At 43.5% G+C, this 26,950-nt stretch overlaps 1 protein-coding gene across 1 annotated transcript in view; it reads right to left on the bottom strand.

Moving 5' to 3' along the window:
- The window catches only part of CDO1 (cysteine dioxygenase type 1), a 53,296-nt gene that overhangs the window by 10,330 nt on the left and 16,016 nt on the right, over positions 1–26,950 (bottom strand). Inside the window, exons 2-3 of the mRNA XM_077290638.1 lie at positions 23,148–23,225; positions 1,737–1,894 (exon numbers count right to left, since the gene is read on the bottom strand). Coding sequence (XP_077146753.1) covers positions 1,737–1,894; positions 23,148–23,225 — 236 coding nt within the window. The remainder of the gene's footprint in view (positions 1–1,736; positions 1,895–23,147; positions 23,226–26,950) is intronic.

A 26,950-nucleotide genomic window follows, 5' to 3' on the forward strand; every position in this document is an offset into this window, starting at 1 on the left:
GAGCACAGGGGCCCCAGGCAGAGCACAGGGGCCCCAGGCAGCATATGGGGCCCCAGGCAGAGCACAGGGGCCCCAGGCAGCATATGGGGCCCCAGGCAGAGCACAGCGATATTTTGGACCACTGTGCGGTGTTTCAGACCCCCTGTGTGATGTCTGGGGCCCTGTTCTTAAGTATATTAAAGATTAAAGTAACGTATATTAAAGTATATTATAGATCAAATTTGACACGTTTATGAGCACCATTGAGTGATCTACTCAAGAATGACATAATTTTTCAACATTTTATGGTTTCAAACTGTAAACACTCAGAGTTTTTTTTACTTCAACCAGAAAACCTTAACGGTTCATAAAAAACTTGACTGTTCAGGATATGATAAAAGTCATAGTATTCTGAATCTTTAACTTATAAAGATACCTTTACATGGGGTGATTATTGGTTCCAGAGAGGCTTTCGGCCGATAATCGTACACATGGCTGGTGACAGGACAATACAATATAAACGTTCAAAGGTAAACACTGATAACATTAAAATCTAATATATAATTGCCTAGAATACTACTTCCGGCAATTTGTGCCAACTTCCGTGGCTTTGTCCGGAGATAATGTCCGGAGATAAGTGACGTCACCAGCGTCCTACACCCGCTCAGGGTGGACAAAGATATATGCCTTCGTGGTGCGCGGCACTTTTCTGATTGGTTGCCGCCTGCCGCGAGCGACCAATCAGAAATGTGCCGTACTGTCAAGAATTGTCAAGAGCTGGTGAGTGCAGCCATTTTTTGTTCTTTCTTACTATTATTTATTAATTGTATTATTCTTACATTTGAATAAATAAAGTATATATGGATTCTAGACTCCCGATTCTTTAGAATCGGGCTGCCATCTAGTTATAATTATAATTGACTAGAAATTTTCCAGTAACACTTTAGTCAAGTCTAATGAGGTCTTCAGATTTTTCATTTGGACTTCTACACCAGATGAGCTTGGTGTACACCAACCCAAGAGCTCAGTCTATAAAGGTTACATTTTAGGTTTCAGAATGTAAACAGATAATTGAGGAGAATGGCAATTCCACCTCATGAGCGTGACACCTTTTGTTTTTCCATAACAGAATGGGAAGACAAAGCAAACAAGATATTATATTTAATATCTTCTTCAGTGATTGGTCTGTAGGAGGGGAGTGATTCCAGCAGTGCAGGTTATTTGTGTACAAGGCAGATAAGACAGCAATGACAAGATAATTAGTATCACCTTGAGCATAAACCCTTTGATCGGATAAATAAAACCATGGAAAGATACAGTCAGAGCTGAAGAGATTAGGGTTTCTTTAAAAACGTATGAAAAACAATATAGTTTATCTGTTATTGCCATATGGACCCAAGGAGCACCGATTCAGAACAGCGACCGTCACAAAAAAATATAAACCCCACTCATGACAAGTCATGGGTCCTCTAAGTTTTAGAGTTCCAAACCACAGATGTGTATAGAGTATGGAATACCCAACCTCACTGGTGAACATTGTAGGAGGTTGTATTTTACAGTCATAGTCTTGGTCAATTATTAAGCTATCCACTAATGGAGTGCTCATTTACCTGTAGCTGGATCGGAAATGGGCAGGTAGTGGGGGAGGGGACGGAAGTGACAGTCCAAAAAAGACAGACATTTTACCATAGAGCAAATGAGGGGAAAAAAAAACAAACTAATGACTAAGTCTCCGCATGATTGCCCGTAGAAATTACCATTGATATACGCGCATTGATTTAGCTTCAGTACTCCTTCCGACTTCTTTACCATCGATCCATTTGACTTTTTTTGAGGCCAATCATATAGCGTCTCCTTGAGGTTGCCTTGTAGTAGTTTCAGGAAGCAATGAGAGTTGGTGTGATCATGGATGCTGCTGCATAGGGGAAAGGGAACAATTAATCAGATGAGAAAGGGATTTTAGATCACAACATATTAATACAGGTTTGTCTTTGGAAAAAGCCATTTATAAAGATTGGAGTAGGACAATAGATCAATTAGTGTATAAAACGGGAAACACTGTTGGTGGTGCTTATCTTTCTAAATAACCAAATTCTAGAAAATATTTTGCAATAACCATTGAGTTAATTCTTCAGTTCAATACGGCTGGGTGGAGGATTACCCAATACATGTAAGTTTGTTTTCTCGGCTTAAATAATAAAAAAACAAAATAAAAAATAAGTACATTTTGTGTAATCTTTAGTGATGAGCGAATATACTCATTACTTGGTGTCCTCAGAGTATTTTTTAGTGCTCGGAGATTGTTTTTATTGCCGCAGCTGAATGATTTACATCTGTTAGCCAGCATAAGTACATGTGGGGATTCCCTAGCATCCAGGCAACCCACACATGTACTTATGCTGGATAACAGATGTAAATCATTCAGCTGCGGCAATAAAAACTAAATCTCCGAGCACTAAAAAAAATATTCGGAGGACACCTGAGCGTGCTCGGGAAATCTCGAGTAACGAGTATATTCGCTCATCACTAGTAATTATTGTTATTTTATTGTTGCCCATGACATTAGTGAAAAGTCCTCTGAGTGGTTTAACAGCCAGGATCGGAGGATGATGCAATCTCACTTACTAGTAATATGGTTTTTATTGACAGCTGTGTATCGGCTGCAGTATAGCAGTGGACACATTCCAGGAGTCATAAAATAAAACCCCATAATGGAGTGGCAGTTCTTGAAAGGTTAATACGACAGGGAGCATCTCTAATTAAATGTTGATTGTCCAATGGGAAAATAAACCTGGATATGGACCATTTTATAATCCATTTAGACAGTTGATTTAAATCGTTTTTTTCTGGACCGGACTGTGGTTTGTCCCCATTCTGCTGTGTGACATGTCACGTAACGATAGTCGTAACTATCACCTGACATTTCATAATGCACTGTCCTGATTAAACAAGTCCAGCAGAATTTGGAATTTACTTTCCTATCTAAACAGCTAACTGAACACGATGTAACCAAAAAGTGGTTCAAGATAAGTCAAGCAAATGATTTACAGAGTTACTCAATTTTTATGTAAAGACCAGAAAAAAAGACGTGCAAGCCGGTGGTGTATATCACTTGCGCTGCTGATAACACTCAAGGCAGAGGTAAAATCCCAAAAGTTTAATATTAAGGCTTTAAAAGTCAATGTGTTTCAAGGTTCTACATGACATCGTCATCAGGACAAAAACCAAAAAAAAAAAAAAGAGGACAGCGGTCAGGAAAGTTATTTTTTGAAAAAAAAAACCAAAAAAAAAAAACAAACCCCGAACTGGGCACATGGCAAACATGTTTAAACAGTTAATCCGGAAGCAAATGTGACATAAGCATAACACATAATTCTTTTAATACAGATTAGTACATTTTAATATATACAGTACAGACCAAAAGTTTGGACACACCTTCTCATTTAAAGATTTTTCTGTATTTTCATGACTATGAAAGTTGTACATTCACAGTGAAGGCATCAAAACTATTAACACATGTGGAATTCTATACTTAACAAAAAAGTGTGAAACAACTGAAAATAGGTCTTATATTCTAGGTTCTTCAAAGTAGCCACCTTTTGTTTTGATGACTGCTTTGCACACTCTTGGCATTCTCTTGATGAGCTTATAGAGGTAGTCACCGGGAATGGTTTTCACTTCATAGGCGTGCCCTGTCAGGTTTAATAAGTGGGATTTCTTGCCTTATAAATGGGGTTGGGACCATCAGTTGTGTTGTGCAGAAGTCTGGTGGATACACAGCTGATAGTCCTACTGAATAGACTGTTAGAATTTGTATTATGGCAAGAAAAAAGCAGCTAAGTAAAGAAAAATGAGTGGCCATCATTACTTTAAGAAATGAAGGTTAGTCAGTCCGAAAAATTGGGCAAACTTTGAAAGGGTCCCCAAGTGCAGTGGCAAAAACCATCAAGCGCTACAAAGAAACTGGCTCACATGAGGACCGCCCCAGGAAAGAAAGACCAAGAGTCACCTCTGCTTCTGAGGATAAGTTTATCCGAGTCACCAGCCTCAGAAATCCAGGTTAACAGCAGCTCAGATTAGAGACCAGGTCAATGCCACACAGAGTTCTAGCAGCAGACACATCTCTACAACAACTGTTAAGAGGAGACTTTGTGCAGCAGGCCTTCATGGTAAAATAGCTGCTAGGAAACCACTGCTAAGGACAGGCAACAAGCAGAAGAGACTTGTTTGGGCTAAAGAACACAGGGAATGGACATTAGACCAGTGGAAATCTGTGCTTTGGTCTTATGAGTCCAAATTTGAGATCTTTGGTTCCAACCACCGTGTCTTTGTGTGACGCAGAAAAGGTGAATGGATGGACTTTACATGCCTGGTTCCCACCGTGAAGCATGGAGGAGGAGGTGTGATGGTATGGGGGTGCTTTGCTGGTGACACTGTTGGGGATTTATTCAAAATTGAAGGCATACTGAACCAGCATGGCTACCACAGCATCTTACAGCAGCATGCTATTCCATCCGGTTTGCGTTTAGTTGGACCATCATTTATTTTTCAACAGGACAATGACCCCAAACACACCTCCAGGCTGTGTAAGGGCTAATTGACCAAGAAGGAAAGTGATGGGGTGCTGCGCCAGATGACCTGGCCTCCACAGTCACCAGACCTGAACCCAATCGAGATGGTTTGGGGTGAGCTGGACCGCAGAGTGAAGGCAAAAGGGCCAACAAGGGCTAAGCATCTCTGGGAACTCCTTCAAGATTGTTGGAAGACCATTCCCGGTGACTACCTCTTGAAGCTCATCAAGAGAATGCCAAGAGTGTGCAAAGCAGTCAAAGCAAAAGGTGGCTACTTTGGAGAACCTAGAATATAAGACATATTTTCAGTTGTTTCACACTTTTTTGTTAAGTATATAATTCCACATGTGTTAATTCATAGTTTTGATACCTTCAGTGTAAATGCACAATTTTCACAGTCATGAAAATACAGAAAAATATATATATATATATATATATTAGCATAGCGCCTACTACGTGTCTTGGGGACACTCGCTTGGCGCGGGATTAACACTCCGGCACGGATTTATTATAAAACGGAGTCTTTTAGGTTTATTTCTCACAACATAAACCACATCCTTAGGAACTTAGTAACAGTTTGTACACCATCTGGACGTATTCAACTTCACAACAGTTCGTCTCTGACCCCAGCCAGCATAAGACACGGACCCCTGTCCATTACCTGGTGGCGACCTTTACAGGTTCCTGGCCACCTCTTGGCCTCAGAGGTGCCCCATACACAATGTCTCTCTTCTAACCCCGGTTATTATAACATGGATCCCTTTCCGTTACCTGTTGGTGCCGCACAGGTTTCTCGGATACCTCTCCTCCACAGAGGTATCCTTCAGACGTTTCTCACTCTGACCCCGGTCAGTACAACACGGATCTCCATCCGCTCCACACACTGGCATGTACTAGGTCCAGAGCCCTGCCATGTGCTCTTCAGGAATCCTATTCCCCAGGACTTCCAACACAGGCTTCCAGGACCTTCTGGCATAGGCCACTCAGGTCTACACTCCAAGACCATGTGACCATCCCTCAGTCACATTATATAGTACTAACCACTCCCACAGGTGGGAGTGTGGATGTGTGGCTAGCTTGTCCCGCCCATCTCACACAACTAGCCTAGTAAGTCTCCCTTATAACTATACAAACTCTCGAGGGACTACAGGTCCCAGAACAACAACAATGCATCAGACTTACCACGCAGACTCCCTCTGCCATTCACAACACTGACGGACTTTGTCTCGTCACAATTATGCCTCCAAGTGCATCTTGCAGCGCATACACAGCACCCCCTGGCTGTCACATTGGTCACTACACTAAATATATATATATATTAATAATAATGTGAACACGTGCATGCTGCATCATATAGTTAATAAAAAAAAAAAAACACACAACACAGCAGCACATATGCATGAATCTAGGCCGTGACAAATATTCAATATAGATTATACTTCTCAAAAATATTTTTTTTTACAAAGTATAAACATTTTTTTCATAGAACTTACAGTAATAGATGAACTGAAGGTTCTTGGTGCATAAATTGGCCAATTCATGTGTGCCCATCAACCATGGCAAGGTGACCTCCCTCTGATGGGTCCTATATTGAATATTTGTCTGTTTTCACATGGCCTAGATTCATGCACGCTGCTGTGTTCTTTTTTTATCTATATATTTTTTTTTTTTATTAGAACTAAATAAATTCATTAAAAACATTAAGGAAAAAGATTAAAATGGAAGGTTGGGAAGCGCCTATTAATAATGTAAAATGTGGTCAAATAGTTGAGGAGAAAAGCAATCCCAAACGGGGATCAAACTGGATCTTGCAAAGGGATTTCTCTGATGGAAAACCCAATAATAAAGCCATGTGCCACTGCACTGGTTACTGATTTGTGGATCCCAACCCAGGTAATGGGAAAAATCAGGGCCATCATTAAACACAGGTTTTAAAACCTTAATATTAAAAACTTTTTGGATTTTACCTCTGCCATGAGTTTGTCCTCCCCCTTTTTCTGCTTACGTAAGTTGATGATTTGTCCGTATTTAGTCCCATTAATACATTGGTGTGGCACTTACCTCGTTCTAGATAATCCTATTTAAGGATAACCAATGTTATTGATAAGCTATTTTGTTTTCATGAGTTATCAGCAATGCAAGTGAACTACACCACTGGCTTGACGGGCTTTTTTCTTGTCTTTCCTTGATCGGTGTCTTGCGGCAGCTGTACATATACCCGTTTCATGTTGATAGCTTGCAACCACACCAGGTGAGTGGTTCCACATCTCTTATTTATCTGTACCATCGGATAAGACCCTATTGCACTTATTGTCTCCTTGTTTTCTCTCCACTAATTTTTATGTAGACCTATGTAGAATATTGCAAAAGATTAAAAAGAGAAGTTTGCCTTTAACTCTTTTTTTTAAAGGGGAAGCCATCATTTTTTAGATTAGGTTTACATGTTATACATGTATAAAACAAACAAAAAAAAAAAGTTTTATTTCTACATATGGTCTTTCAATTTTTTTCCACAATGAGCCCTAGGCCTTTTTACATTCATGCTTCTTGTCTTTTCAGGAAGAGTTCTCAGCAGGCTCCATATCAGCAGAGAAAGGATTACAATGACTGATGGATCCTATGCCATCAGCTTTGTATAGAGGAGTTACCTATCACAATAGGCAATGTCATAGTTGAGACTGCTACTCCTCCCTCCACAATGACCTTTGCATAGGCTCATTATTATTTATCGGCCATCGGATCAATCTCAAGCCATTACAATTTGATGGATGAACAATCTGTGGGAAGAGCGATCTTGTGCAACTCTAGATAGGTCCAGCAGGGTCTTCTCTGCCGGTATCTAGATTGTATCAAGCCATGCGGTTGCTGGTCTTACTCTTCACTTGTTCCTTCTATTCTTCCGACCATGATGGCCTTCTCCAGTGATTGGACACATCATATGAAAAGAACAAAGTAGGCAAGTCAGCTTGGTGATTCTTGCTTGAAGTGACATGTCTGGCTTGATTACTCCCACCCTTGACCTTTGGCACAGGTTCATTAGATGCTTCAATATAGAAGGAGTCAGCGTCTGTCATTGTAGCTATTTATGACTAACTAGTTCAGTGCTGGTTGAAGACAGGCTCCAGTGGTAAATGACTGAGACAGAACAGGTGCAAAATGCTGATTAACAACACCCCAACCCACCAGAGTGGGAGAGGGATGGTTGAGGTGAGGGACTTACTGCTTAGTATTTTAAATGCACATGGATATGAACTGAACTTATATAGTGCTGGGCAGGCTTCCTGATCTAATGGTATGGGTATCACTAGAAGGCAGTAAGCCGGCATTGTGCACTACCTCCATCTGTGGGCATTTAAAATACTACGCATCCACCCACTCATGGATGATCGTGGTGAGTGATCGTTCATCAGTATTTTGCACCTGTGCTACCTCTATCAACTACAATGGAGGCCAATCTATCTTGCAGAGAACTGACACTTTATTCATGTATTAGTAGGTATGGTCTTATTTTCAGGGGTCTTTAAATCTAATTATATACCCCCCCCCCCCCGATTAATTTGGTCTCGCATCTTGCACTCTAGTCTTGATGAAGACTGCGCTGGAGTAATATGTGCCAAAATGAATTAAGAAGGAGTTTGTCTCATCTCTCAGCTGCCATGTTCCATTGCAAGATATGTACTCCAGGCAATGACTGGAGTACAGTCCTGTGTAATTTACACCACCCTTGTGGCATTAAGCATAACAAATTTGTTGGCTATACTTAACCACACCCCTTCCTTCAAAGCTCCACCCACTTATCAAAATTATAGTGTAGTTGGACTTGGGGAAGGGGGAGGGGGGGTTTGAGAGACGGTGGCCGAGAGCTTTGTCAGGTGCATCACCATCGTGATGGTACCATATCTTTATTACAAATGGTCCATAACTGGAAGTCACTGTTTGAGCAGATAATAGTCTACAAGAGCAGGTTGTCATATTTTAATTTTTTTTTTTTTTTAAAGTTTCTCTTGAACCATTACCTAGATGTAATTTCTAGCACACGTCTATTGGCTGCCATGTTTAGTTATCTTTTCAAAGAGCTTTTTTTTTTGCTTTCAAAACCTTCAATTTGTATTGTTTATGTTCTTTATTTTAGTAAAGCCAATAAACTGGCTGAGAACATACGATAGGGCTTTTTAATTTAATATATAGTTCTACAACTTTTTTGTATTTATGCTTGGAAAAAAAAAAAAAAAATGAATAAATAGGGCACCATAACACAGCACCATTGTAAAAGATTGCCTTGTGCAGGCATGTACTACGGAGGACAGAGAATGAACTTCAATCCAATATTGCAGCCAGCGGCTAAGGAAAGGGTGCATCAAACACCCGAAAACCCCACCCCTATGGCTAAAGATTGTTCCCTCCAAATTCAGGTGACAGTGTCCCTTTAAGCCGGAAGTCATCCACATGCGACCCCGAGCCTCTCGTGGAACGCAGTCGCAATTCTACAGTGTGATGATTTGTGTGGGGTCCATCATGCTGTGCAGGAGCCATTATACAGTGTGGAGATGTGTGGAGCCAATATACTGTATGTAGGCCAATTATACTGCATGTAGGGCTGTGGGGAAGTGACAGATGGCAGATCATTCGGTGTTGGGGGTCACCATACATACAGTACGGTCATAATACTGTGTGTGGCGGAATCTACAGTGTTTGTTACTTTGAGTGAAAAGGACAGTGTAGGGCTCCAGTAGGAGGAGAATTAGAGGTCACCCAGCACCACACAGAAGGTGCAGTAATAGGGACACATACGAGCAGTTTGTGCAGGTTGTGGATAGATGTAGAAATGTGAGAAGTCGTATGTGTCTTTGTTGTAATCTCTGCAGCAGAGTCTTGGCTGGAGAAGTTGTCACGTTGGTCTGGACCAGAAAGTCAGGAAGAGTAAAGGACTGCAGATCTCGTTTCTTCCACTATATGGTTGCAATATGGCGGTAATCTCAGTGTTGGTCTTTGTATAAATGACTTTGTATAGAAATTTTTTAAGTAACAGCTCTGTCATCTACTGAGGTTCTCCTACATCCACTATTAGTCTACGCCACCATATTTGTAAATCGGGGTTACCGGTACCTGGTTAGAGGCCCACTAAAAAGTTTCACCCCTCCACTGAACCATGGCATAATGTGAATGTGTTGATTGTTTGGAAGAGTAACAATTTGTTATTTAACTTAACCCCATCCACCCATTATCAATGTTTTTTTTTGCTATACATTGAAAGTGTCTGGCTTTAACTAAACGATATTTTTTTTAAAATTCGTTTATTAATTGCAAAATAAATCATACAATACACACATTTGCATTCATGTCCATCATTATCAGTTATAACATAACACAACAAATAATTACAATGCATCGTCACATCTGGAATATTACAAAAGTAACAAATGGTGCATGTCGATCATTAGTATCTTATAAATCTTCTATGGTATAAGTTAACTACATTAACTACCAATAGGACGCCGCCAAAAAGAGAATTTCGCATATATTTCATCCTGTAAGCAATGCCCCCGAAGCCATAGACCCTGCTTCTCACATGGATATTGAATTGTTGCAGACTATAAAGTGTGATAGGAGGAGTTCCATCTACCCCATATTTTCTCAAATTTATCAGGACATCCTCTATTCTGATATAATGTCCGCTCATATGGGATAATTGAGTTTACTAGATCAACCCAAGCTCTAAGAGATGGGCAAGAACCACCCATCCATCGCAGCGCCAGTACCTTTCGCGCCATGAACAGTGTCTCTTGCAAGAAAATCCCAGTGTAGTGATCCCAGGCTTCCGCATCCCACACCCCAAATAAACAGATCAATGGCTCAAGTGGGACAGGAATCGACAACAAGGACGTCAATAATGTCATCACCTCTTTCCAATAATGAAAAATAACAGGACACCTCCAAATCATATGAATGAAATCTGCATCACTGGAATGACATCTCAGACAATCTGACGAATGGAGACGGCCCATTTTAAAAAGATGAATCGGGGTCAGATAAGACTGGTATATGATGTATAATTGGGTCATCCTATTGTTATTTGATGGGGAAACCTTAGTTGGAGATTCCAAAATATCGTCCCATTCTTCCCCCAGTGTATTAGGAAGAAGTCCCTCCCATTTCCCTTTAATAGAGTTTATAATAGACCCCCCTCCTATGGATAACAGATAGGTGTATAAAGAGGAAATAAGACCTTGAGGACCTTGCGATTTGAGAATTCCTATTAAAGGTAAAGATGAAATGGCTCGACCTGTACCCATATTCCGCATGTGCGATTGAAAGGCTGATCTTAATTGTAGATAACGGAAAAATTGAGACCTCGGGATATTATAAGTATTTTGTAATTGTTCAAAGGAGATAAAGATCCCCTGGTTATGTATATTGCCTACCGAGAGAACACCATGCGATATCCAAAATTCCGTGGACGGGTGGCCCAACAATCCCGGGAAATAACTGTTATTCCACAGTGGCATTTCCGCTACTATATCTACAGATTTAGTAATTTTTTTGATTTGCCTCCATGTTAATTGTGCCAGCCGGAGTAGAGGCAGCAGACGAGGAACACCAACCTTCTCCATCTCCAGAAACCCTAGTGGGCAATCAACCCGGGCAGAATAGAGCAAATGGCTCTCAGAATTAGGAAGAGAGTTATTGGGCATCCATTTATCTATCATTTTAGCTTGCCCGGCAAGATAATATAAATAGAAGTCCGGCAAAGCCGCTCCACCCCCTTGTTTCGGTCTCTGCAGAGCAGACAGCTTAAGTTTGGGCCTAGTCTTCCCCCATATGAAAGACGTAATTAGGGAGTTTAGAGTCGCAACTAGGGATTTAGGTATTGGCACAGCACTGTTTAAAGTAATAACTCAATTTGGGGAGCAGTATCATTTTAATCAGATTGATATGACCAGCCACAGAGAGCGGTAGTTTATCCCAGGTAGCAAACTTGGATTTAACCAAGTCCAATAATGGGTAAATATTAAATTGTAAATCAAGTTGACTACGGTGAGACATATGGATTCCCAGATATTTAAAATTGGAGACGATGGGCAACGACGAGAGAGTTTCGAGACGTGACATTGGGGTGTGAGAAAGGGGCATCAGGGCAGACTTATCCCAGTTTATATAAAGACCAGAGAATTTGCTAAATTTATCTATAATCGTTATCACTTTCGGCAACGTATCCTCTGTTTGATCCATAAACATCACCATATCATCAGCATAAAGACCAATGATGTCCACTCGATCCGCAATGTGTATTCCCTTAATGTCAATGGAGGACCTCATCCGAATTGCCAAAGCCTCTATCGCCAGGGCAAAGAGAGCCGGGGAAGGAGGGCATCCCTGGCGGGTTCCCCTGTGTAAGGAAAAAGGTTCAGAGATAGAGTTATTTACAACCATACGCGCCCTGGGTTTCATATATAATGTACCTACCCCTCAAAAATTTGTCCCCAAAACCGTACTTCCGCAAACATGCAGAAAGGAAGGACCACTCAAGGGAATCAAAAGCCTTAGCCGCGTCCAGCGACGCTAATGCCCATTTATTATCTGGTTCTAGAGAGCTATATTGGATTACCAACTGAACCCGCCTAATATTAATGGAAGTACTTTTTCCCAGCATAAAGCCAGTTTGGTCCGGGTGTATAAGATCTAATATGATCGTATTCAGCCTGGTAGCCAGAATTTTAGTAAAGATTTTATAGTCTACGTTTACCAGAGATATAGGGCGATACGATCCACAATCCAGAGGATCCTTCCCCTGCTTCCTGAGTACAATAATGTTGGCATCATAAAACGTTTCAGGCACAGACTCTCCCTCCCATATTCCCCCTAGTACCTTCAATAAAAGTGGTGCCAACATCTCAGTATTTTCTGTACAGCTCAATGGGAAACCCATCAGGTCCCGGGGCCTTCCCAGTAGCCATATCTGCTATAGCGTGTTCTACTTCCTCCAAAGTAAACTCGGCATCCATAAAGGCTTGTTGAGATGGGCTCAATGAAGGGAATGTTATATCTGATAAGTAATCTAAACATTCATGGACATCATGACCGCTGCTATATTTATACAGAGATTTATAATAATCATAAAAACATTGAAGTATTTCATCAGTAGAGGATACTAATGAGCCATCAAGTGCACGAATCTGCAATATTGTGTTAGAGGTGTTGTGTTGGCGTACTAAGAAAGCCAGGAGTGTACTGGCCTGATTCCCCAGCTCAAAGTAGAACTGACGGGTGAAAAATAATTTGCGTTTTGACTTAACGTCTGCATGCTGGGTATACAACCTTTGGGAAGTGAGCCATTCAACCCTGTTACTGCTAGTCTGATTAGCTATATATGTGGCCTCCGAGTCTTTTAACCGCTGTTCTATCTCATCATTCTCCCCCGCCGTTACCCTTTTAATGTAAGAGATTGTAGAGGACAAGCACCCCCTTAAGTATGCTTTTAGGGTATCCCAAAATAAACCAAGATTCTGGGGTTCCGGATGAGTGAAAATGAAACAATTTAACTGGTCGATCGTCCTATCACTAGAATCTATTAATTTTAACCAGAAGGGATTCAATTTCCAGGAACTATTATTATTGGGCTGCCCATATTTAAGTTTAAGAATAACTGGACTATGGTCTGAAATCCCCCTATTGCCATGTTCAACACTATCCACCCACAATGCCAAACCACCAGATCCAAATATATAATCTATAAAGATCGCTTAATAGATGAGTGACAAGTGTACCCCCGAACCTCCGGGTGATTCATTCTCCATAGGTCTAGCCAACCGCTGCCATCCATAAACAGTGCCATTTGGGAAGGGGGCTGAGACAAAGACTCCCCAGATACTGCGTCATCCAGTCTCAATCTGTCCATGGAGTGATCCATGACTAAATTAAAGTCACCCATACAAATAACATTAGCATCCGGATATTTTAAGGAGAAGCCCATTGCCATACGGAGAACCGATATATTAGCGGGGGGGAGGGTTATAAACACACAATATCACATATTCACGCGAATTAATGAATGCATGTACAAAGACAAAACGGCCCTCAGGATCTCGCCGTGCCTCCCTGGCCTCCCATCTAACCTCTCTGTGTATCAACAGAGAAACCCCTCGTGAGTAGCTGGTATGAAATGCATGAAGATACCATTGTACCCACAGCTTTTGCACACACCGAGCCGTATCCCTAGTCAGGTGCGTCTCCACTAGCGCTACAACATGAGGGTGATATCTTTTAATCTGCGAGAAAACCTTGATCTTCCGAGGAGTCATGATACCCCGTATATGCCAGGTCATACATACAATCTCAGATCCCATATTTATATGCAAAAGAAAGAATATTACGTATCATTGTTATTCGGGCGAGGTTCAGAGACATCACACAGAGCAAAAAATTAGTACTGGCGGCGACCGTACACAAACAATCAAAACTGGTATACAAAACCAAACCAAGCAAAACTTGAACAATAGAGGAGCATAATTCTATACTCCTACAGTCAGATTGAAAAAGGGGATACCCTCACTGAATCCAGTATCCGGTATTGTTGATATCTTTCGCACCCATACGAAGAGCTCCATTTATATTGCCGTTAGACAAAGAACCCAAATTAGGAGTCTTTCACAATGGACCCCTTCTGAGACCGCAACCATTCGGCTACCTCTGCTGGATCCGTAAAGAATAAAGAAGAGCCCTCATGGACAATGCGGAGCTGGGCTGGATAAAGCATGGAGTAGATGATATTCTTATCTAAGTTGTTTCTTGATCTCCATAAATCGTGCCCGCTGCTTTTGGAGTTCCATAGAGAAGTCCGGAAATACGTAAGCTACTTACTGGTAGCAGTGTTTTTTCAGGAGCCCATGACAGCACCACGAGAGAGGGGATCCGCCCTTCAGGGACAGGAAACCTCAGACATAAAAGGGCGGCACCTCACTCCCCCGTCAGTTGGTTTACAGAGTACGAAAGGACCTTCTAGGTTAGTAGCATATAAACAATTTTAAAACAAGGTACAATTCACCCAGTGAATAAACTTAGGAACTGATTAAAGGAAGTGTTGACCCATACAAGCAGAGAGGGTAGGGAATATAAGGGTGCTGTCATGGGCTCCTGAAAAAACACTGCTACCAGTAAGTAGCTTACGTATTTATTCAGTCGCCATGACAGCACCACGAGAGACTTTCAGAGAAGAAAAGAGACTAGGGAGGGACGACTGCTTCAAGCACCCTTCTCCCAAACGTGAGGTCGGAGGAGCCACCTAGATCTAATCTATAGTGCCTAAGAAAGGTAGACGGAGAAGACCATGTGGCCGCCTTACAAATGTCTTCAATCGACACTTCTGCTCTCTCCGCCCAGGATGTGGCCACAGCACAAGTGGAGTGAGCCTTTATACCCACTGGTATTTCCATGCCACCTGCGGTGTAAGCAAGAGAGATTGCCTCCCTAATCCATCTGGCTAGTGTATATTTTGATACCCTAAGACCTTTTCTAATACCCTGGTATGATATAAATAAGGAGTTCTTTTTTTTCCAGGTGTCTGTAACTGAAATATATTTAAGAAGACACCTTCTTACATCCAAACAATGAAATCTATGCTCCTTATCATTAGAGGGTTTAGAACAAAACAAAGGTAGGACCACCTCCTGTGATCTATGAAATTTTGAAGCACCTTTTGGAAGATAAAGGGGGTCAGGTTTCATAATAACTCTATCTTCCCTAAACTGCATGTATGGAGGTTGTCTAGATAATGCTTGTAGATCACTAACCCTTCTTGCGGACGTGAGTGCAACTAAGAGGGCCGTTTTAACCGACAGGATCTTTATTGGGATAGTGTCAATAGGCTCGAACGGGGCTTGTGTTAGAGCTGAGAGCACAAGATTTAGGTCCCATGGAACTATCTTTTGTTTAATGACTGGTCTGGATCTAGTAACCACTTTGAAGAACCTAGATATCCAGTGATTGCTGGCTAAGTTAGAATTGTAAAGCGCCCCCAGAGCCGACACTTGAACTCTGAGGGTGCTAGTGGCTAAGCCCATCAATAGGCCCCTTTGTAAAAATTCTAAAATTTGATTGATACAAGGCTTCTTGTCAATCTGCGCTCCTGAACTCAATAGGAACTTTTTCCAAACCCTGACATAAATGTTTGTCATAGAGGTTTTCCTACTCTTAAGAAGTGTATTTATAAGATTTTGAGAAAATACTTTCCCCCTTAGTAGTGACCTCTCAAATTCCACGCTGTTAGGTGTAAGTTGGCTACTCGTGGATGCAGAATTGGACCCTGGGAGAGAAGGTCTGGCAATTCTGGGAGGATCCATGGCTGGGAAAAGGACATCCTCCTCAACCATGGGAACCACGACCTTCTGGGCCAGAACGGGGCTATTAAGATCACTCGGGCCCTGTCTTCCCGTATTTTCCTCAGAACTATAGGAATTAGGTTTAGAGGGGGAAAGGCATAAGCGAGATTGAAGTTCCAAGAGATTAGAAGAGCGTCGACTGCATACGGGTTGTCCCTTGGATTTAAGGAACAGAATTGATGTAGTTTCCAGTTTTCTCGGTTGGCAAAGAGATCTATTTCTGGACATCCCCATAAATGCACGATCTGATTGAAGACAGCCAGCTTTAGAGATCAGTCTCCTTGTGGCTTAAATAATCGGCCATGGTATTGAGTTTTCCCTTTATGTGAAGAGCCGTAAGGGAAAGTAGGTGATTCTCGGCCATCTGAAAAATACGAGTCACAACCTCCATTAACGAACCAGACCGTGTACCTCCTTGATGGTTAATATAGGCAACGGTCACCTGGTTGTCAGAGAATAGTCTGACATGTCTACCCTGTAGGGATATAAGAAAACCATTTAACGCGCGTTCTACTGCTAACAATTCCTTTAGATTAGAGGATGAGTTTTGTTCAGACTGGGACCACAGACCCTGGATCCAATTATTCTCCCAGTGCGCCCCCCAACCCCTGGGGCTAGCATCAGTTGTTATTACCCGCATTATATGATTTGTCCAGGGTACCCCTCTACGAAGATTTGGTATGTGTGTCCACCAAATTAATGAATTAGTAGTCTCAACAGATAGTGAAAATTTACTTTCGAGATTAGCATTCAGACGACGAAAATTATGTAGGACATCCCACTGCAGGGATCTGGTGTGAAACTGAGCCCAGAGAACCACCGGAATACAAGTAGTAAGAGACCCCAAAAGTGACATCGCTCCTCTTAAGGAAACTAAGGGATTACTAATAATTTTGGTGGCCAGCCGATGAATACTATCCACTTTTGAGTCCGGCAGGCGACATTCCTGCTGACTAGAGTCTATGATAAGACCTAAAAACTCTTGTGATTTTAAGGGCTGCAGACGAGACTTTGAGATTAATAATCCATCCTAATTCATGCAATGCTGCTATCACTTTTCCCAATTGGTCTTTACAATGTGACTCAGAACGTCCCACAATCAATAAATCATCTAGGTAGGGAATTATTAGTATGTTTTGTTCGTGAAGGTGTGCCATAACTTCTACCATGATCTTAGTAAAAACACGGGGCGCGACTGCAACACCAAAAGGGAGTGCCTGATACTGAAAGTGCTCTACTGTGCCGGCAAGTGAAACCGCCACCCTGAGAAAACGCTGATAATCTACATGTATTGGGACATGATAATAGGCGTCTTTCAGATCTAAGACAACCATGAAGCAATTGTAAAAGAGAAGTTTTATTGCCGTTTTCACAGACTCCATTTTAAAGGATGGGATCAGCAAGAATTTATTCAGGCCTTTCAAGTTGATGATGGTACGATATGACCCATCAGGTTTTTTAATCAGGAATAAAGGGGAATAAAACCCCTTACCTCGCTCATCCGTGGGGACTCTAATCAGAACCCTTTTTTGTTGGAGATCTTGGACTTCAGACTCCAGTGCCAATTGTTCTGCAGGAGAAGAACGGATGGGTGTTAATTTAAATTTGTCCTGAGGGATATGATGGAACTCGAATCTTAGACCCTCTTTAATGATACTGAGAATCCACGGACTATTGGTGATCTGCAACCAGGCTGGGTAGAAGGCTAAAAGCCTACCGCCCACCTGGACCGCCAGTCATTGAGGTTTTTTAGAGTCCCGAGAGGAATTAAACATATCCTCTACCTCTTCTTCTGTTGGTGTTATATCTGGTTGATTCTCTATTTGAATCTCTGTCAGATCTTCTGCGATAAGACCATCCTCTGTTGTAGTCTCGCCTAAAAAAAGTTCTCAAAAGGGGAACCGCTTCTTACTGTCACCCGCCTTTTCCAGTAGCTCATCTAGCACCGGTCCAAACAAATGAACACCTTCACAGGGGATGCCACACAGCTTTGATCTGGCCTGTAAGTCTCCTGGCCAACATTTTATCCAAAGTGCTCTACGGGCTGCGTTAGATAAGGCTGAGGACCTTGCGGCCAGCCTAACAGAATCCGCTGAAGCATCCGAGAGAAAAGCTGCCGCATCCTGAATTACCGACATAGAAGATAAGGTTCCTAGGAATGAGATCCTATCTTTGAGTTGGTCTTCTAGGTGGCCTAGCCACACCATCAACGACCGGGCTGTGCACGTGGCCACAATTGCCGGCCTCAGGGATCCCGCTGATGTTTCCCAGGCACCTTTAAGGAACACGTCGGCTTTCCTATCTAGCGGGTCCTTTAGATTCCCTAAATCTTCAAATGGAAGAGAAGTTTTTTTGCATGCTTTGGCCACTGCTGCATCCGATTTCGGGACTTTGTCCCATGAGGATGAAGGCTCCTCCTTGAAAGGATACCTCCTTTTGAACGCTGGTGGAAGCGACCCTTTCCTTTCGGGTTTCTTCCATTCTTTTGTAATCAGTGATTTAATTTTATCCACTACTGGAAAAAATCTTTGGGATTTACGGTCTATGCCCTTGAACATTATGTCCTGAATGGAACATTCTGACTGGGTCTCCTCAATCCCCATAGTGTTGTTGACGGCTTTGACTAGGTGATTAATCCTATCCAGTGATAAACAAGCTCGGCTAGAATCTATATCCTCTGATGATGAAGATAATGGAAGAGAATCCGAGCTCACACCACCTGTATCTGAATCCACATCAGAGGCTGGGGATGAAATCTCCTTCCTCTTTTTGGAAACTGTTTTCTGAGACCTGGATCTCATGGAATCTGACCTCCTGTTTAACCATTTCTCTAAGTGTAGACGTAAGGTCAGGGGCCTCCTCCTCAATTAGACGTTGTATGCAGGCTCTGCATAATTTCTTTTTATGTCCAACTGGAAGCAGCTCTGTACACATGGCACACTCCCTATGTTTGGACTTGGACACACATTTCCTCCCCTAATAAGGAGAGAGGGAATAAGGAGGGACAGTAATCAGAAGCGGACTTTCACGTAGATCGCTTACCCATCCCTATAGCGAATGGTACCGTGACTGGGGGGTCCTTAGCCGGAGACTCCTTACGGCTTGAGGACTTGACTGATTTCTGAGCCCCTTTAGCTCCACCAGCGCGGCTACTGCCACTAGACCGCCGCTGGGAGGTCACCTGAGGCTCTTCCAACTGCTGCTGCTGCCTGTCCAACTGTGGTGTTCCTTCCGGCGATTCCATCACAAAAAAACGGAACAGGAACCCCTTGCAGCTGTCATCTGCTGCTTTTAAATATGCCCCAATGGTACCACCCCCGGATGGGGGACAGCAGGATTTCCGGTGGTGCGTCCAGTACCGAGCGCTGATAGGGTATGCCTCCAGGGTCGCGCCTCCGCCCCCTCCCGAGATTAAGCACGGTCCGGACAACAGGGCGCCGCCATTGAGCGGGACGGCGCTACTGTGCATGCCCGGTCGCGTCATCAGGCCGCGCCGCCCAGCCGCGGCATCCGGAAACGTCACTTCCAGTCGCGACTGCGGCTCTGCAAGCCGACGCGCGACCAAGGAGGCCAGCACCGCCCGGAACAACGCGCAGCAGCGCACCTGCATCAGGCAGCGCACACATCTCTAGAGGCCCCAGCAGACACGACCCCGTAAAACACAGCCCCGCATACTTACCAGGTACGTGAGCGGTCCACATCAGAAGACAGCCTATGCCACCTGAGGCCGCTTCTCACTGCTGTCACTGACACTAGACAGTACCCCTGCCGTGTGGTGCTTCCACAAACTGATCAGGCCGAGATAGGGGACCCCCGCTACCTGCGCCGGCCTGTCAGGAGTGGGATATCTTCTTTATCTTCGACCCTCTTCATAGGGTCTGCCTGAAGAGGTTCCCCTGTAAGGGACAGGAAACCAACTGACGGGGGAGTGAGGTGCCGCCCTTTTATGTCTGGGGTTTCCTGTCCCTGAAGGGCGGATCCCCTCTCTCATGGTGCTGTCATGGCGACTGAATAAAAATCGATATGGTAGCATTGTTGAATTTGATAAGGCCCTTCTGCCGCGCCAGATGAAGAATAGTGTCCCTGTCCCTACAATTGAGGAGACGTGCCAGAAAAGGTCGAGGCGGAGTTCCAGGGGGGGGGGGGGGAAGAGGTCTCGTTGGGACCCTATGGGCCCTCTCCACTGCGAATGTTGAGGAGAATCCGTCCCTCAGGGAGGTCTTAAGCCAGTCTTCCAGAAATTGCTCGGGTTGCTGACCCTCCGAACGCTCCGGGAGACCGATAATTCGAATATTATTGCAACGCAGTCTGTTTTCCAAATCATCTGCCTTTTGTTTCCAAGCGTTTACGGAGCCAGCAGCTTTTGTCAGTTTAGCCTCCATAGGAGTGATAGTATCTTCAATACGAGACTTGTTTCAACCTCCGAAATACGCCCTCTCATAGCTTGCATGTCATGCCGCAAACGGCCCACTTCAATATGCATATCCTCTATTTTTTCTGTAAGAGATGATCTAGTGAGGGAGATAGCCTGCATTAATTGCTTGGAAGCCTGTTTAAGAGTCAATTCATCCTGTTCTCCCTCCTCATTACTATCAGAAGGACGGCCTTTGCGCTGGACCTGTGCAGGGTTATTTCTGAGAGTGCGCACATTATCAGGGGGATCATCCCTGGCATATTTCCTTAATTTATCAGCAGCCCCTGTTCCTTTAGAGTGTTGCATGGTAGGCAGCAAAAAGGACTCCACAACGTAATCACAGTTGTAATTATAGATAGACAGTGCCCCAATTTCAGACCCCGTAGAGTTAAATACTGGATTGTATTCCAAAGAGGCCACTGGACAGGCAGCAGGAGTATTGAGAGTTACAAAGGCAGTAGCTGTAATATTCACCTGGGCTCTATATATGAGCGAGTTCACAGTCTCCACAGGGGGAACAGCAGGGAGGGGGTTAATCCCTCTAATGTTATGGCGCCGGTAGATGAAGTATCTGATAGGGGGGTCGCAGGGCCCAATTTCTCAGGGCACACACTGCACCACCCCTTTATTATCTCAGGTTATGCGCTCACCTTCCAATCGGCAAATGTGACAAGAAGCACCGCTTCCCTTGCTGTTAGGGCGCGTGCTGTAATAATGGCCGCTGTCCCCCGCACCACCGTCCACCTCAGGTCCCCGGGCTCCTGCACACAAATCTTCCACAGCGCTCACGGCTAAGGTCCGGCGACCGCTGATTCCAGGGAGGTGAAAGCCCGGCTCTAAGAGAAGTCGGCGCTGCGTCCTGTATCCTGGAGCGCGCACACCAAAAATGGCCGCCGCTGCACGTGTAGTCCTCTGAGCGTCCCAGCCACCGCAGCTCCTGACGTCTCAGATCCTTATAGCAGCCGTTCGGAGGGCTCACCAGGCTCCTAGGGGTATAGAATTCCAACCCCAGCTATCACAGCTCGTTAACAAGTCCAAGCGGCAGGATAGGATCAGGATACTTGGAGCTCACATTAGGTGAGTCTTCCTTCTTCGGCTACATAGCCACGCCCCAACTAAACGATATTTGGACAATGTAATCAGACAAGTGTATGGTACAGATGAAGTGCCGTATAAACAACCTTTTATTGTTAGACTGTCATTTTATCTTTTTGGGGGTCTTCATAAAAAGTGTGATACTGTTAAAGATGCATGCCAATGAAGTCTGTATTTTAATTTACTCACCCACCGCCGTCTTCTCCAGGATCCAGCACCGTTCGGCTAATATTCTCAGTAACATCACAGCTCTACATACTCTCCAGCTCACTATGCATGAGCCGGTTGTCTCTTTTAGGCCTGATTCACACGTCAGTGGCTCCGGTACGTGTAGTGACAGTTTCCTCACGTACCGGAGACACTGACACACGTAGACACATTAAAATCAATGCATCTCTGCACATGTCAGTGATTTTTCGCGGACCGTGTGCAAAACACAGAGACATGTCAGTTTTTCTCCGGCAGCACGGTCCGCAAAGCGTCCCGCACACGGAGAACAGTGTGCACTCTCCTCCGTGTGCATGTACCGCCGCAGGAGAAACAGCGCTACAGTAAGCGCTGTCCCCCCTGCCTGTGGTGCTGAAGCCGGCATTCATTCCTTCTCCCCAGCAGCATTCGCTGGAGAGAAGGAATGAAAAATCAAGGTTTTTTTTGTGTTTAAAATAAAGTTCGTGGTCACCCCCTGTGCGTCCGCCCGCTTGCATTAAAATACTCACCCAGCTCCCGCGATGCTCCCTCTCAGCGCCGGCAGCTTGTCCTGTGTGAGCGGTCACGTGGTGCCGCTCATTACAGGGATGAATATGCGGCTCCACCCCTTTGGGAGGATATGCTAGATTTTTTGCCACCCAAGAGATACCGTAAGTAGCATATTTTTTTTTTTTTTAATTGCAAACTCACACTGTTAGATGCGTTTTTACTCTGGAAAAAAAAAATCATGGAGGCTCCTGGGCAATTATAACTTTTGCCCTTTGCACGATTCACCCCAGTTGTCTTTAGGGATTTGAGAAGACCAATGGATGAAAATTAGTGGGATCTACTGACCAGCTAAACAAACAAAGAAAAACCAAAACCCACCTCACACACTTTTGGTCTGTGCATTACATAAAGGAAGGAAACCAGGGATTTTGTCAGACAGGATCAGGTCATTTTTTTTTTACAATACATGAGGAAGGTATAGTGTTAGGCTGTTAGGCTAAGGCCACATGGAGACTTTGTCTGGTGATCAAAGTTTGCTAGGTGTCACTGCAAAGCAGTACAAGTGAATAGCGTCATATTGCGATCCTAACAGTATTGCAACTGGGTTGGATTTTCACTTTGGAAACATGCTGGGGCAGACAGACAGCTGAAAGGCTGATGGAACAACAGTAGAAGGGCCTACACTTCATTAGCTTATCATAGAGCTCCCATTTATGGATTTTTAACAATTGAAAAGTAATTGGGAGACATGAAATGCATCATCTTATGTCCTAGCATAAGAATAGGTAGTAAAAATGTGCGTTGGCCCCTCTCCATACCCATTTGGCCCCTGTACGCTGGTTGCACATACATGTCTACGCCTGCAGCTGCTTCCAGATCTACCACTAGACTGCCTAGTCTTGAGGAAGGGGGCTTTGCAGGCCACCACTGTACAGTTAGTTGGAATCTTCAGTTGGTGATATTTTCAGCTACATCAACTAATCAAGACTAAATAGTCAAAAATTGTGAATGTTTTACCTGCCATGTCCTTCACCCCAGCAGAGAATCATGAGATTAAACTTTCCATTTCCTTCATTCACCAAGTTTCTAGTGTACCTGCAAAACAAACAGATAAAATGATCTCCACGACCGTAGGTATAATGTATGTTTAATGAGAGGAAAATCCCAGTTGCATACTGAATGCAAAGGTGGTTACACTAATAGTGGCCCACCCTATAGAGGACAACACCAACTCCAAAGAACATGAGATTAGTAGGAGAATAAGGAGGACTAACAGGTGAGTACAATAAAAGCATACGTTTTTATTAGAAGAGCATTAATAAGAACCGGTAACAAGTCGTTATGAGCGAGTGTACTCGTTGCTCAGGTTTTCCAGAGCACGCTCGGGTGACCTCTGAGTATTTGTTATTGCTCGGAGATATAGTTTATCGCCTCAGTTGCATGATTTACGGCTTCCAGATACGCTGAATACATGTGGGAATTCCCTAACAATCAGGCATTCCTCACATGTACTCAGCTTATCTGGAAGCCGCAAATCATGCAACTGAGGCGATAAACTATATCTCCGAGCAATAAAATACTCGGAGGTCACCCGAGCAACGAGTACACTCCCTCATCACTAGTAACAAGATAAAAGTGGCGCAATACAAAGACAAACAGATATAACAGGGACACACTGATCCTGCCATCCGGCTTAGGGTCACTTTCCCTTCTGGTAAGCTCTGCCCCCTGGAACTACTTGCTTAGGCTACTTTCACACTAGTCCGTCGGTATGGGCCTTCGTAAACCGTCGTACTGACGGACAGTGTGTTAATCACAACGTGGGCTGCGGATGCAGTCTTACGACGCATCCGCTGCCCAGTGTGATGAGTGGGGAGGAGGGGGACGGAGTTCCGGCCGCGACGCACAAAAAAACGTTACATGTAACTTTTTTGTGCCGACGGTCCGCCAAAACACGACGCAACTGTTGCACGATGGTTGCGACGTGTGGCACTCCGTCGCAATGCGTATATACGCAATGCTTATTATAATATGTATAAGTCTATGGAGAAAAAAAACGCATCCTGCGGGCAACTTTGCAGGATGCGTTTTTTCTACATAGCGACACATTGCAACGTGCATTGAACAACGCTAGTGTGAAAGTAGCCTTATACAAATGGGTTAATTTGCACTTCGGCTTTTACCTCCTCTGCTCATACGTGGGGACTGACCTTACCAGTATATAGTACCTGCTATACACGCACCTTCTATGCATTGTTATTTAGCACAGATATGTTCTATTTCTCTGCTATATATGATGGGTGTCCCTGTTATATCTGTTTGTCTTCTCCCAATCGCATATAAATGTTTATCAGTACCACCGTCACTTGTTGGCCTCCTCCACAATAATTAGACATTACGACAGTCAGAAAGTGGGCAGGAAAAAGACTGATGTGGATGATCACAAGGTGATGAAACAAGGAGGCAACTTAACTGTTCACTTGCACTTTTTTTGATGCAGCGGTTTTTGTCTCTTGTTGCTCTGTCATGTTTTAAATAAAGCTGCTTTGTTTTTGATACTTCCTGGTATTTGGCTTTGATGAAACTTTATTGATGCAGTCATGTGCAGATTACATGCATTTTTATAGTGAAAAAGTGTGTATAATATATATATATATATATATATATATATAGCCACTTGCTGCTTTGAAGCTGGAAGTGGGCTCTCATCTCCATTAACTAATTGACGAACAGTATTGAAGAACAAAATGCGTTATGTGGTATGTCTAAACTAGAACAGAAATGGCCTTCGTGACATCAGAGTTACAAAAACTACTGTTGCACTGTAAGGGTAAGGTCAGGCGACCAGTTTCTCCACATGCGAGAAAAACCAGTCTGATTATTCTGATCATAATGGAGCCTGTTTTTCTTGGATGGGGGAAAAAAATAAAATAATCACTTCTTTAGAACAGGGAGGACTTATAAGAACAGGTAACTTGCAAAGTTTGTTTTTAAAAGCATATGGGCTCAACCCTAAGCCTCATTGACCATTTATTGTTATAGTGCCATTTATTCCATGGCGCTTTACATAATAAAAACAAGTACTGTACAATAATCTTAAACATTACAAGTCACCGACTGGTGAAGGTGGAGAGATGACCCTGCCCGAGAGGGCTCAGTCTACAAGGATTTGAACCAAATCTTTGAGGTTTGCTTCAATTTTTGTTTTGCCAAATTTAAAAGATTTTACTGAACAAACCGTAAATCAAAGGTTTCACTTTTTCCAAATCTAAAGTAAATACATTTATGGTGATCTTTTGACCTAGGTTAGCTCCTAACCTAGTTTTTAATGGTTATCAACACAGTGCTTATGAGGTCAGCAGGTTTAATAGATGTTGTAGCTAAAATTTAACTTTCGTTACCAAGTTATAACACTTCATGCCATCTAGTATTTATCACGCATCCTCTGCAAAAAGATGCTGTTCATGTTAACGTCGTGCCTTCTCGTTATAATGGCCATGGCTCCAATTCATTCTACTGATTCTAAGGGTACGTGCCCACGATCAGGAATAGCAGCGTTTTGGTTGCAGCTCACAAGCACTGCGTCCAAAATGCTGAGTTCTACGATACAAGCACAGCGGATGGGATTTAAAGAAATCTCCTGCCCACGGTACTTTATTTACCGCTGGATAAATTCACCCGTGGCGCAGGTTTACAAGCCACAGCAGGTCAGTTTCTGCTGCAGAGACTAGAGTTTCAACAATAGAATATATTGGATGCAGTAAATCTGCATGGTTCAACACATGTGGATTTAACTGTGATTAAAAACAGTGAAAACACGCTGCGTCCAAAGTGCCGCCATTTCCTGATCATGGGCACTTACCCTAAAGGGTTTTTTGATGATAAAAACAAGTTCACTTCCAAACCCTGAAGTAGCTGAAAAAAGTGACAAAGACGGAACATGTGCACAGCAATGATGTTTTGACATTAACGTGCATTTTGTTCATTTTATGGGAAGCAGATTTTGAGAGAACAAATTTCGTGAACAAGTGCAAATGTGCATTGAGCAGGGGGTTGGACACGATGACACTTGAGGTCCCTTCCAACTCTAACATTCTGCGATTCTAAGGGCTCACTTCCACTTGCGAGACATACGTCCGTGTCTCGCAGGTTAAAACCCTCTTCTGGTGCCGGCACTCAAGAGGAGCGTGCGGCCGCACAGCAACACATGGAGCTGCACGCTCCGCTCCCAAGTGCCAGCGCCAGAAGAGGGTTTTAACCTGGGAGACACAGACGTATGTCTCGCAAGTGGAAATGAGCCCTAAGTCACATCTTTCAGGCAGAATTCATCTGAAAATCCTGTCAAAGCAATCAAAAGAATGAATAAATGCCCTTCTATGCAAAAACGACTTGCTGTGCCAATGCTCAGACTTTTGAACTTTATCTGCTTCAGGTTTCTAAAAACACCAAGCCATTAATAGTAGTAACATGTCCTTTCTTCTGGCATTTTCTGCTCAGAAGACGCTCCACAATCCTAACAGGCAATCCCCGCACGTGGAGCTGTTGTCTAACAGCTGCGAGACATGCAGCCGCTGGGAGTCGGGACTCTAACATATTATTCAAGTTCCCCCAAGATACTCGGATAGCACCTGAGCATGCTCTGATAACACCTTATACAGGCACGTTCGCCCATCACTACTCCAGACTAGCAGATCTGCTCTGAAAACTGCTGCGGGCCTAGCGACTTATGACTTCAGAAGAGGGGGGAGAGAAATTAGCGTACAAAAATCAATAGGCTGTAGAGATCTGTCTGGGTTGTTTAGAGTTAACCCCTCTCCTGC

Source organism: Ranitomeya variabilis, chromosome 1 (assembly GCF_051348905.1).
Source record: "Ranitomeya variabilis isolate aRanVar5 chromosome 1, aRanVar5.hap1, whole genome shotgun sequence".
Classification (NCBI taxonomy): domain Eukaryota; kingdom Metazoa; phylum Chordata; class Amphibia; order Anura; family Dendrobatidae; genus Ranitomeya; species Ranitomeya variabilis.